The sequence below is a fragment of the Macaca thibetana genome, chromosome 13, assembly GCF_024542745.1.
Source record: "Macaca thibetana thibetana isolate TM-01 chromosome 13, ASM2454274v1, whole genome shotgun sequence".
Lineage (NCBI taxonomy): Eukaryota > Metazoa > Chordata > Mammalia > Primates > Cercopithecidae > Macaca > Macaca thibetana.
Genome location: NC_065590.1, coordinates 41,995,761 through 42,009,019, shown reverse-complemented (window position 1 = coordinate 42,009,019; position 13,259 = coordinate 41,995,761). Strand labels below are relative to the sequence as shown.

Here is a 13,259-nt window from a genome sequence, read left to right as displayed (position 1 = left end):
AGCCAGGCATGCACCACAGTTACCAGTCATTTCCTCAGTGTCCACACTGACCCCTTGGTGTTTCCATCACTGGGATCCGTTTATGGGTTCCTACCACCAGCCAGTTCATGTGGGTTGCCCTTGTCATCTTGTGGGGGCAGTGAATTCCATTAGTTTGCTATCTGTTGCGTGAAATAAGGTTCACTTATCTGAAAATGATAGACTTCAAGCTTCAAAGGGACCCTTTACTATGGTAGTTCACAGCATGGAGGACGAGGACAAGTCCATCTTCACCCCATGCATATATAAGTTGGAATGCTCTTCTTTTATGCAGGCTTTTTTTTGAAACAGAGTTTTGCTCTTGTTGCCCAGGCTGGAGTGCAGTGGCACGATCTCGGCTCCCTGCAACTTCCTCCTTCTGGGTTCAGGCGATTCTCCTGCCTCAGCCTCCCGAAAAGCTGGGATTACAGGCATCTGCCACCACACCCAGCTAATTTTTTTTATTTTTAGTAGAGACGGGGTTTCACCACGTTGGCCAAGCTGGTCTCAAACTCCTGACCTTAGGTGATCCACCCGCCTTAGCCTCCCAAAGTGCTGGGATTACAGGTGTGAGCCACTGCGCCTGGCCCTTTTATGTAGGCTTTTAATTTGTAAGTGTTTCTTTGTGTGATATCAATGAAAGCATGATTGTTAAGTAACAATTCTTAGATTGATTCTTGGCTAAAAGGTAAAAATTTGACCAGCTCCCTCAAAGCAACTTCTCAGAAATCACACCAATTCCAGTATCAATCTCTCATAAGCTTTATCCTGCTGTTTTACCCAAACTAGACCTCTGTGGCTTCTACTTAATTTTTTTTTTTTTTTTTTTTTTTTTTTTTAGACAGAGCCTCTCTCTGTTGCCTAGGCTGGAGTGCAGTGATGTGATCTCGGTTCACTGCAACCTCTGCCTCCTGGGTTCAAGTGATTCTCCTGCCTCAGCCTCCCAAGTAGCTGGGATTACAGGCACCCGCCACCAAGCCCGGCTAATTTTTGTATTTTTGGTAGAGACAGGGTTTCACCATGTTGGCCAGGCTGGTCTCTAACTCCTGACCTCAGGCAATCTGCCTGCCTTGGCCTCCCAAAATGCTGGGATTACAGGCGTGAGCCACTGCACCCAGCTGCTTCTACTTAATTGTTAAGAACTAGTTTCTCCTTCCATGCACAAAGCATTTTCCTTATTTTCAACCCTTAAAGATCCCAGAACTTCTCTCTGTCAGATAGTGCTGGGTGACAGCTGGACTGATTTTAGGAGAAGTTTGAAATGGAATGGGAGGCTACGTTTAGACCCCCTACCAGTGATGTTTCTCTTGTTCAATCTGAAAATTCCAGAGCCTGACTCTATCATTGCCAATGCCATTTTATGTGATTGTTGTTCTAGGGAGAGAACTGACATTTTCAGAAAAGAAAATGTGTTTAGATGTCAAGTTCTTTTCTTGGCTTTTTTTAAGTCTAAAATATTAATATTTTCCAAAGTTTAGACTAAAAAAAAGAAATTGGGGCAGGCGCAGTGGCTCATGCCTATAATCCCAGCACTTTGGGAGGCCAAGGCCGGAGTATTGCTTGATCTCAGGAGTTCAAAACCAGCCTGGGCAACAAAGTGAGGCCCTATCTCTACAAAATATAAACAACTAAATTAAATTTAAAAGTAAAAACAGAAACTGTATTAGTCTGTTCTCACACTGCTATAAAGAAATACCTGAAACTGGGTAATTTATAAAGAAGAGAGATTTAATTGGCTCACAGTTCCACAGGCTATACAGAAAGTATGGCTGGGGAGGCCTCAGGAAACTTACAAGCATGGCAGAAGGTGAAGGGGAAGCAGGCAGGTCTTCACATGGCCAGAGTAGGAGGAAGAAAGACAGGGGGAAGTCGAGGGATTACAATTCGATATCAGATTTGGGTGAGGACACAAATCCAAACCATATCACTGATACTCCTATGTTAGGACATTTGCTTTTTGTTTTGTTTTTGTTTTGTTTTGTTTGTTTTTGAGATGGAGTTTCACTCTTGTTGCCCAGGCTGCAGTGCAATGGCACAATCTCAGCTCGCCGCAACCTCTGCCTCCCAGGTTCAAGCGATTCTCCTGCCTCAGCCTCCCAAGTAACTGGGATTATAGGCATGTGCCACCACGCCTGGCTAATGTTGTATTTTTAGTAGACACAGGGTTTCTCCATGTTGGTCAGGCTGGTCTCAAACTCCCAACCTCAGGTGATCTGCCCACCTCAGCCTCCCAAAGTGCTAGGATTACAGGCGTGAGCCACCGCACCCGGCTGGACATTTGCTTTTATTCTGGAAACCAATTTAGTCTTTCCTTCAATTTGATGTACCAGTCACATAAGCAGGTATTCAGTAAGGCAGATCCTGCTGAATGTCTAACTGCAGCAAGAGAGCGAGAGACCTGTTGCTCAGAAATGTATATTACACAGAATTGAAGTTTAAAATGCCTTAACTAGTTAAGGGATCTCAACCAAGTGTGGGAGACATTGTCAGTATTACCACTTTCTTCATGAAGTCTTTCCTTTACTAATTACCCACTCCAAAACCCTAGTATCTGTCTACCCTACACTATTCACAGAAATAACTTTCAGATGTATTAAATCCAGAGTCAGCCAACTTTGCAAGCCACATGTTCTCTATTGCAACTACCCAACTCTGCCACTGTAGGAGAGAAGTACCTATTCACAATTCGTAAATGAAAGAGCATGACTATGTTCCAATAAAACTTTATTTACAAAAACTCACACTGCTAACTCCTGGATTAAACTATTCAGGGAGGAAGGAAGAAAAGAACAAAAGAAAGAGAGGAGTCTTCTGAAAATATTAGAAGAAAATATAGAGGCAGGAAAAGTCTTCCTAAACAAGATATAAAAAGCAAAAGCCATAAAAAGCTGCTAAACTTAACCACATCAAAATATAAAAAGTCTACATGCAAAAGATAATTCGAACAAAGTTAAAAGTCAAGACACTCATTTCTAAAAACTGATATATATATTTGCATACTGTATATATAGAAAAAAAGAGTTCTGATTACTGAAAAAGAAAAATCACTGAACAAACTATCAGAAAATGGACAAAGTATATGAAATATCAGAAAATGGACAAAGTATGTGAAACCTGATGACCAGTAAACGTTTTAAGGGATGCTCAACCTCATTAGAAACAGGGAAATGAAAATTTGGTTTTATCGGGCATTGATAACAGTGAGGGTGAGGTTTCTCAACCATGACACTATTGACATTTTGGGCTGATCAGTCTTTGTGGGAGGCTGTCTTGTGACTGTAGGATGTTTAGCACTATCCTGGCCCCCACCTGCTTGATGCCACTAGCACCATGCCCCGAAAGTTGTGACAACCAAACTGTCTTCCAAACAAAATCATCCCTGCATAAGAACCACTGTTGCAGAGGAAAGATTATTCTCCTGGACTGCTGGTGGGAATGTGATATGGAATAACCACTTTGGAGAACAATAGGGCAGTATCTACTGAAATTTAAAATGTACACATCCCATAACTCAGCAGTTCACTTCTTAGCATCTCTACCTAGAGAACAAAGGCATGTGGGCACCACGAAGCATGTTTGCAGTGTTGTTTGTAATGACAAACCTGGGAACAACTTAAACGTCCACCAACAGGATGATGATAAAGTAACCTATGGTATTTCCATTCTGAAGACAATATTTAAAGACAATGAGGTAAAGGTGGAAACAACCCAAGTGTCCATTAGTGGATGAATGGACAAACAAAGTGAGATACAGACATACAATAGAATATTATTCAGCCTTAGAAAGGAGTACAATTCTAACTCATGCTCCAATGTGGATGAAGTCCGAAGACATCATACTAAGTGGAATAACCCAGACACAAAAGGACAAATACTGTATGATTCTACCTTTGTGTACCTAGAATAGTCAAATTCAGAGAGATAGGAAGTAGAATGGTGATTCTCAGGAGCTGAGAGGAGGGGAAAATAGGCCATTATGTTTAATGATTTCAAAGTTTGGGATGATGGAAAAGTTCTGGATTTGGATAGTGATGATAGTTGCACAAGAATGTGAATGGGCTTCATGCCACTGAACTCTACACTTAAAAATGATTAAGATGGTAAATTTTATGTTATGTATATTTTACCACAATAAAAAATGAATGGGGTAGATTTCCATGTATTGATATGAAGAGATTTCAAAGATATAATATAGGGTGAAAAAGAAATAAACACACATTTAAATACATACCTATGTATCTAATTGCATAGGAGGTAGGAGTGGTTATTTGAGGAGGGTCCTGATTGAGGATGGTACTTAAAGAGGATTTTGGTGTCATCTATGTTTTAATTTTTTGAAAGGAGAATGTATTCATGTATTACTATCGGGTTTTTAATTAATAATTACTGCTTAGAATATGTCTAGAAAGAAAACTCAAGAAACCAGTGACATTGTCTCCAGGGAGGGGAAATCTGGGTGCTTGGGAGACAGATGAGACGGAGATTTCACTCTATTCACTCTTTTGTATCCCTTGAAATTTGAACTATGTGAAATTATTACCTACACAATTAAAATTTACAAATAAAGTCAGCAGTTAGAAAGTTCTTCCTGAATTTATATTAATTCAAAACAACTGACTTTTGTTCTTTGTAGCTCCCACAGTCCATTCCTTCCCATCCTGCCTTTAAAAAACTCTCACGCTCCAGGCGTGTTCCCAGAGTGTCATTGTTAATGACTTTTTCCCACGGAATCATGTTGTCTAAGCCACAAAGACTTTAAAACTTCACAGAAGTCCTAGCTTTGGCTCAATTTTGTATCACAGCCACTCTGTGAAATAGGTGTTAGTCTTTTGTGTTTCTAAGTTCTCAGAACAAGCCTGAGCAAAGCCAAAAGTCAGGCTCACAATCCTGGAGGCTTTGATCTCGATTTCCTTGCCTTTCCTCCTGGGAATCCCTGTGACTGGTAGCATCCTACTGTATCCAAGGGGAAAGACGTCTGGGTTCTGGTCCTGACTCCGTTACCCTTGGTAAGTGGTCATCCTCATTTTACCCAGTCTCACGGCCTGTAAAATGGGGATGGTATAACCCTGACCATTTCGGTTCCTCGGGGTTATCCCAGGGAGAGATGAAGATGGCCTGGTTGAAAGTCCCTGTCTTCTGCATCAGGAAGGGCCTGCATCTCTCACCCCGGCCTTATCCCCTACTGATGAGTACCCTGTGCTTGTGCCCTAGGTACGTACCTGTGGGCATCATGTTCCTTGTTGGAAGCAAGATTGTGGAAATGAAAGACATCATCGTGCTGGTGACCAGCCTGGGGAAATACATCTTCGCATCTATATTGGGCCATGTTATTCACGGAGGAATTGTTCTGCCACTTATTTATTTTGTTTTCACACGAAAAAACCCATTCAGATTCCTCCTGGGCCTCCTCGCCCCATTTGCGACAGCTTTTGCTACCTGCTCCAGGTGAGTGGGTTTTGGGTCTCTTCACTGCTCTGAGCCATATCAACATGGAAGCAGGTGAGCCCAGTGGTAGATGCACAACCAGTGTCTTGATATACTTCAATTCCTGGAAAACTCTAAATCGGTCTTCTGTTATTTATTTATTTATTTTCTTTTTTAAGAGACAATATCTTCCCATGATTGCCCAGGCTGGTCTCAAACGCCTGGGCTCAAGTGATCCTCTCACCTCGGCCTCCCGAGTAGCTGGGATTACAGGCATGCACAGTCACACCGAGCCTCACGTGATTTCTTAAAATGACCAGCCCCACAGCTTTTCTGTATTCCCCTGGGGTGGGTTTTTGTTTCATTTACTATTCTACTGAAGTGACCTCATTCTCTTCTCCCTCTTATGCCTTAGAGGTCAGCAGATCATTAGTTAGCCCAGCTGCCGGTCCCTCACCCTAATTAGGAAGACCTTTGCCTCAGTAAAAGAAGGCAGCCCACGTAACTCAAAATGCATTGCAGGGAAGTTTCTAGAATGGTTCCTGCCCAATTCTCCCTTTCTGGATGTATGAATTAGAAAACGAGTCTTGAGGCACTGTGGTGAGGGATGTATGCTCAGCCCTCTAGGAGACCACAATAGTGTGGGATTATCTAATTTAGCACAAGAGATGCATCCTGTCATTCACTGGAAAACCTTCAAAAAAAACACACTGGGTTTTCCACATATGTAAAAATTTTCAAAGGATGGCAGCACGTCGTTTCATACACACATTTAGTTTTGCCTCTACTGCTCATTTCCTCCCAATCTGGATGGCTATTTATATAACAAGGAAGTGGGAGTAAAAAAAAAAAAAAAAAAAAATAGGGAAGGAAGTTCCTCTGGCCTAGACAAAAAACCTCTTTCTCAGCTGCACCAACTAACCTCTGCAGAGCCTGCAGAGCCAGCTAGAGGGAGCAGGTGCTGTTCTTATGGTTATCTACTTAGTTATTCTCTCCAAACTCGCCGAGCCATTTCTGGTTTTTGGCCTAAAAGAAAAAAAAATGATAGTTTACCATTTACTTTTGGGAGGGGAGCACTCAAGAGAGGAGGTGCACATGTAAATAGTTGTTTGTTCTCTTGGGAACATTTTACACCAGGAAGCAATATGCACTTAAGAAACTTGGAACACGTGAATCCAAGTAAATAATAGAACAGGTAAATGAAGGCAGTCATATTTTAAGTATTTCGGGAGTTGCCAAAGCCTCGTGTTGTGACAGAAGTTTTAAAGTGATTCTGTTTTTTCCCTTATTTCATGAGAAGAAAGCCAGAAACGAAGATGGTGCTAATTGTTCTGTTCTGGGGCCGGAGACAAGACACATGTTAGCCTGCCTGGGACTGTTGTCATGTCTGGTGGTTTGTTTTTCCCATTTCTAGCTCAGCGACCCTTCCCTCGATGATGAAGTGCATTGAAGAGAACAATGGTGTGGACAAGAGGATCAGCCGGTTTATTCTCCCCATCGGGGCCACCGTCAACATGGACGGAGCAGCCATCTTCCAGTGTGTGGCCGCGGTGTTCATTGCGCAACTCAACAACGTAGAGCTCAACGCAGGACAGATTTTCACCATTCTGTAAGTTCCTCATTCTTTCCCTGGTCCAAAACTGAAGGTTTTTCTTGTGATTTCCTTTGAAAAACCAATCTCACCACGACTTGGTGTCTCGCTAGTAAAATGAGGACAGTGGGGATTCGTTACTTGAAGAGCGTATGTTGACTCTTAAGGGCATAGCCAGCAGCGCCTATGGTGGGATGGTTTTTAGTTTCCAGTCACATTGCAGCTGCATGGTCTGCATTTCTCTGTGTCCACTCCATGCTCTATGTTAATGGCTGGCCCTGCTCTGCTGTCCCTTAGAGTGACCGCCACAGCGTCCAGTGTTGGAGCAGCAGGTGTGCCAGCTGGAGGGGTCCTCACCATTGCCATTATCCTGGAGGCCATTGGGCTGCCTACTCATGACCTGTCTCTGATCCTGGCTGTGGACTGGATTGTGTAAGTAACAAGTCCCAAGAACACCAAAACGAGTCTGCACTGAGTTCTCTGGGAGCTTGACACTGCTGGGCCTGGGGCATGCAGAGAAACTTCAGATACACTCCAGCCTTCTGAAGGAGCCTGCAGTGGAGCTGGCACAGCAAGATTTAGAGCTAGGAAAAATTAAACAATATGAGAGTCACATGCCCGTGAACATCCAGGAATGACCATGAGATGTCATTACCAAGAACTTGCTTATAGCATCCAGTAAAGTAGGGGTCCACAGCTGAGGCCCTCAGTACAGGCCCAGGGGACACGAGGGTCTACGGAGTTGTTGACTGCATTGGAGTAATAAGTCGATGGAGCAGTGATCCTTTGGGAATGATTGTCCCTGGCCAGGAAAATTCCAAGGAGCTATTTCTGTGAGGGGAGAGAGGATGAACCATGCCGATGTGAGTGACCTGGGCTCGGGCTCGGGCTCAGCAGAGGAGGAGGCAGGGACGAAGGTGTGATCCAGACCACATCTCTGGGGCCGCTGTGAAGACACAAAACAGTTTCTGTGCATGGATTCCTTGAGTCACGTGATACCTTTTGCAGGCATGAACAGTATCTGTTTTATAGGGAAGGTTGGCTGAGGTACTAAAGTTGAGACAGAAGAGCCTGTGGGTAAGAAAAAGAGCCCTGGAGCCCAGGTGCCTGGATTGAAATCCCAGCTTTGCTATCTATAGTTGTGTAATGTCCACTGTGTATGCTTTGGTCTGCTCATCTGTGAAATGGGAATGATCATAGCAGCCACGCCAGGGTTGTGGGGAAGATTGAGCGAGTTAGCACAGGAACAGCACACAGAATAATGAGCATGTGGTAAAACATTCAATTCATGTCAGCAAGGAGAGACACTCCAGAGGTTCGTCACAGGCAGGGCCTGGCACTGGGCTCGTGGACTGGCCTGCTGTAGGGGGGAATGGTAGTTTTTCCAACTTGAAGGAGCTTCTCAGGGCAATGAGGGTGAAATCTGCAAAAGAGACCTGCATTGCCCAGACACCTCATCAGAGGGAACTTTGTGCCTGAGCTGGCCAGCTGGACAGGACCAGAGCTGACAGAAGCCCCCTCTCCTTCCTCACCCAGCCACCTCCTGTGCATGGAGAAGAGGCATCCAAGAGGTGCTTGGCCAGGAACAGGGAAATAGGGCACCAGGCCAGCTGCCCAGCAGAGACCTGAAGTCACACAGCCCGCCAGCCACCCCATCCCCTCTGATTCTGCAGACAGCAGGACCACACTCTGCGGGGAGTCAGCTCCCCAGTGCCCTCAGGGAAGATCACATTTTCCCCTCTCTTCAAAATGTTCACAATACTTCCTCTGAGCTCCAGGGACAGGGGAATGGTATTGGTTAATCTATAGCACAACAAGCTAGCTTCCGAAAAGGACAGTGATATTTTCTCTGAGGTAGTATTTATATTTGCCGACGGGAGCGGAACACATATGAAGATTAATATCCACAGTAAAGCAGCGTTGACATGAGAAAAAGAAGGGAAGCTCCCACAGTGTATTATTCAGTGGAAGAAAAGCTAGACACAAAACTGTATCTACACTATTATCCCAATATGTTTGTTTATTTGTTTACTTATTAGAGACACGGTCTTACTGTGTAGTCCAGGCTGAGTGCGATGGTGTCATCATAGCTCACTGAAGCTTTGAACTCCTGGACTCAAGCAATCCCCCCACCTCAGCCTCCTGAGTAGCTAGGATTACAGGCACACACTACCATGCCCAGCTAATTTGTTTATTTTTTGTAGAGACAGGATCTCACTATGTTGCCCAGGCTGGTCTCAAACTCCTGGCCTTAAACAGTCCTCCCACCTCAGCCTCCCAAATTGCTGGGATTACAGGCATGAGCCACTGTATCTGGCTTATGTGTGATTTTTAATGATGGTATCTAATACATATAAAATACGTGTATAGAAAGGTGACCGGAAGGAAATAGATTAAAATGTGCACACAGATTCACTCAGTTGTGGACTAGGGGTGAGTGGCTTGTTTGCTTCTTTATGCTCTTTTTTATTCTTTCTATAAAAATAAAAAGTGTTTAAAGAAAATCAGTTTAGAACAAGGTAAAGCCTATGCCTTAGAAGCATGCTCTCCAGGAAGCAACAGGGCCGCTCACAATCATGACTTTCCCTCGGCATCCAGGCTGCCTGTGACAGGACCCGATCCCCCAGCAGTAGATGTAATAGCTGCCTCTTCTTTTCCCGCCAGGGACCGGACCACCACGGTGGTGAATGTGGAAGGGGATGCCCTGGGTGCAGGCATTCTCCACCACCTGAATCAGAAGGCCACGAAGAAGGGCGAGCAGGAACTGACTGAGGTGAAAGTGGAAGCCATCCCCAACTGCAAGTCTGAGGAGGAGACGTCGCCCCTGGTGACACACCAGAACCCCGCTGGCCCCGTGGCCAATGCCCCAGAACTGGAATCCAAGGAGTCGGTTCTGTGATGGGGCTGGGCTTTGGGCTTGCCTGCCAGCAGTGATGTCCCACCCTGTTCACCCAGCTACCAGTCATGGACACAGGGCACTGCCCTTGCCAACTTTTACTCTCCCAAGCAATGCTTTGGCCCAGTTGCTGGCCTGAGGCTTACCTCTCGGCACTGGCATTGGGCTCCCCAGCTGGAACTGGTTACCAAGGACAAGGACACTCTGACATTCGGCTTGATCCACGTCCAGGTGCAACCGTGTGTACACCAGGGATCTGTTTGGAAACAACCCCTTGAGCTGCCAGGCTCAAGAAATCATGGACTCACAGGGTCCTGTGGTTATGCCTGGGAAAAATGTAGATGTATTTCACTGTCCCCGGTCAGCTCTGCATCAGATGTTTTCTGAGCAAACCAAGGGAGTTTATGGTCATCTGTTGCATTGCCTCGAGTTGTAGTCATTGAAAAAATGCTCAAATTCTTAGCCATGGCTGGACTTTGCTGAGCTGGGACTCAGGTGTTTAAAGAGTCTGTGCTATAGCGAGGTGTGGGTAGCTTCTGATCCCTGGGTTCTGGGAGACTGCAGGTGCTCCACAATGTCAAGTTAGAAATACTCCAGGTGGGTGTTAGCACTGTGGGCGTCTCTGGTCCACAGCCTTAGGTAAACAACTTAGATTCTGAGGTCAAAGGAAAAAGGAGAGGGGGCGAAGAGGGGCACAGCTTTCTCTAATCAGGACAGGACAGGTTTCACACACAATTGTCCCAGTTCTCATCCCAGCCCTGGGGCACTTTTCTGCTTCCTTCTGGAGGCCTGGGCCTCTGACAACACTGTAGCTTTTTCTCCATTCACTCTGATTTGGCAACAGGCCAGAGAGGGGCCTCCTTCACTGGGGAGGTGTGATGTAGTCATCACATTCAGGATGCTTGTTGATTTCTCATCTATTATTTGAATTCAACTGGACACTCTGTAAAATGCTGCGCTGCAGCAAATACAAAACGACCACCACCCCAGAGAAAACCATGTACTAATTGGAGTGGGGTACCCCCATTTGCAGGTTCCCAGGTCCCCTGGCTTTGGCTGACTTCAAAATATAGATCCCTTTCTTGCCAGTACATCCAAGTTTAATATTATCAGCAAAATGGTCCCTGTTTTTCCAATTATCTGCTGACGCGGTTCTAAGCTAAGTGAGGGGGAAGATCTGAGAGCCTGCTGTTTGTGGCTGTTGACACATAGTCATGATGTAACAGGTCCTGGGGCCTCACTTTACCCCATTTGTAAAATGGGGCTAATGTCACCTGCCTCTTACCTACCTCAGAGGGATTTGGTGAGGCAAACTGTTAATCTGTGAAGACGACCATTTCACGTCTTGGATATCAAGTGCTAACCCAGTATGCTCTTCTTTTTTATGTAAGGGACAGCTTTCTCCATGGAGTCCTTCTGCTGGTCAGGATAGCGTTTCTGAGCAGGGCTTTGTTCTCTATGTGTGTTAGGACTTTTATCATGCCCTCGTTCTATGTGTAGTTACTTGATAGCATCAGACACAGCCTCTTCCTAATGTCCTTCAAGTTTTCATGAACTAGCGACCCCACCTTCCACCACGGTTCTGGGCACCTGATTTTGCTGTGAACCCCAGACCCAGGCACTGTTTCTGCCACCCTGTAACAGGCCATTAACGCTCCCCAGTGTTCAGCCTCCTTCATTCCCTTGTTTTCCCTGTTGCTATGTGTCACCTGGGCCCTACAGCAGGGGCACACGCTTATGGATGTGTGTACCATTGAGATGAGAATGGGCAGATGGAATGGAGACCATCGAGCCACACCCCCTTCTTAAAATTGGGGACATGAGCCTGAGCAGAAGGGGTGAAGAAGAGCCATGGGACACAGAGTTGACCCAGCCAGGGGGAAAACCCAGCTCTCTTTAAACCAGCTAAGCCATTCCAGTCTCCTGTGAAGCCAGGAGGGACCAGGAACCATGCAGAGGAAACTGGAAACTTTTCTCCGCTGGGTAGAGCATGTTGCTGATACTCTTCTGTATTCAAGGGAAACAATCACATTGTTTGATTCCAAATGGCAAATGAACACTCACTATTTTTCAGGCTTCAGTAAATCTTTTTTCTTCTTTCATATATATATATATATATATATATACACACACACACGTATATCTATACACACATATGTGTGTTATGTGTATGTGTTGTATATATGTGTATGTGTATATATAGTTTTAGCTCCAAGCCAAGCAAGTTTGTGTTTGGATAGAGGTGAACTTAACTATTAACTACAAGTTGAACGTCTTTGGTATCTTGATTTTCCCATTTCTAAAGATGAATTTCACAAAGCCATAAAGCGTGAAATTAGAGCTGGACTTAAGACTCACTGGCTGACCATCCTGTGTCGTGGCCTGGCCCTGCAGTAAGAAGCGTGTCTCAGTCTGGAGAAGGGTGCTTTCGAGGAGTGTGCAGGTGGCCGTTCCCCTTGGAGGCGAGAAGAGAGAATGTGCCTTGTATCGTCCTGGTTTTCAGTCCACAGAGTCGGTAGACCAAGGGTTACCTGACTGGGGAAAATCTCACATTTCCTTGTCCGAAAACATTTCCCCTGCTGTTCTCTTTCTAACATGTTGTCATAAATCTGTTCAGATACTGTTTATCTGACTGTTTTGTATGTGTGACAATTGCCTTAAAACATAGCACAGTCCTCAGAAATGAATACAGTGTTTCCACCGGAATCTGCAGTTCCTTTATTCCCTTCTCGTGTGTTGAAGCGGCACTTGCTGATGGAGGAGCTGTTGCTCTTCTAGGAGATGGGCTTTGGGTGACTAAAGGGATTTGTTTTCCTTGCTCCTTTCATCAGGCACGAGCCCCTGAGGCAGGGCAGGCATGCTCAGGGGGCAGCGCTACTGCTGGAGCTGCTGTCGCTGATCCTTCTGCGGCCACCAGATTGCAACTGGGAAGTGTCAAGCTGCTCAGGGGCTTCCCAGACCACACCAGCAGGGCTCTTGCAAAAAGTGTGTGGTTTTGCTACATACTTCCATAAAGTTATGTCTTGTCAGAACAACTAGGTCAACAAGCCTTAACTGAGCAACTGCCGTAAGGCAAGCATCAAGTAGGAACAACAGGAAGAATTTGCCCCAGGCCCTAGGATTCTGGGAAAGTCCTTGAAAGAGAGCAGTTGCCCATGCCTCTACTATGGCACCACCACACCTAGCCCATGCTTTTATATAATCTTGTTTTCAATGACACCACATTCCAGCAACATTAGGGAATCTAGACACCTCTTATAATAGGATTATCCTGCAAACAGAGTGGAAGCCTCTGAAGAAACAGATCCCCTCTCTGACCTGAACATTTCC

At 45.2% G+C, this 13,259-nt stretch overlaps 1 protein-coding gene across 1 annotated transcript in view; it reads left to right on the top strand.

Annotated features, from left to right (window-relative positions):
• SLC1A4 (solute carrier family 1 member 4) overlaps window positions 1–11,607 on the top strand; it is a 34,494-nt gene extending 22,887 nt beyond the window's left edge. The window contains exons 5-8 of the mRNA XM_050754820.1: window positions 5,230–5,463; window positions 6,857–7,051; window positions 7,331–7,465; window positions 9,698–11,607. Of these exons, the coding sequence (XP_050610777.1) occupies window positions 5,230–5,463; window positions 6,857–7,051; window positions 7,331–7,465; window positions 9,698–9,932 (799 nt within the window). The 3' untranslated portion in view covers window positions 9,933–11,607. The remainder of the gene's footprint in view (window positions 1–5,229; window positions 5,464–6,856; window positions 7,052–7,330; window positions 7,466–9,697) is intronic.
• Window positions 11,608–13,259: the final 1,652 nt, after the last annotated feature.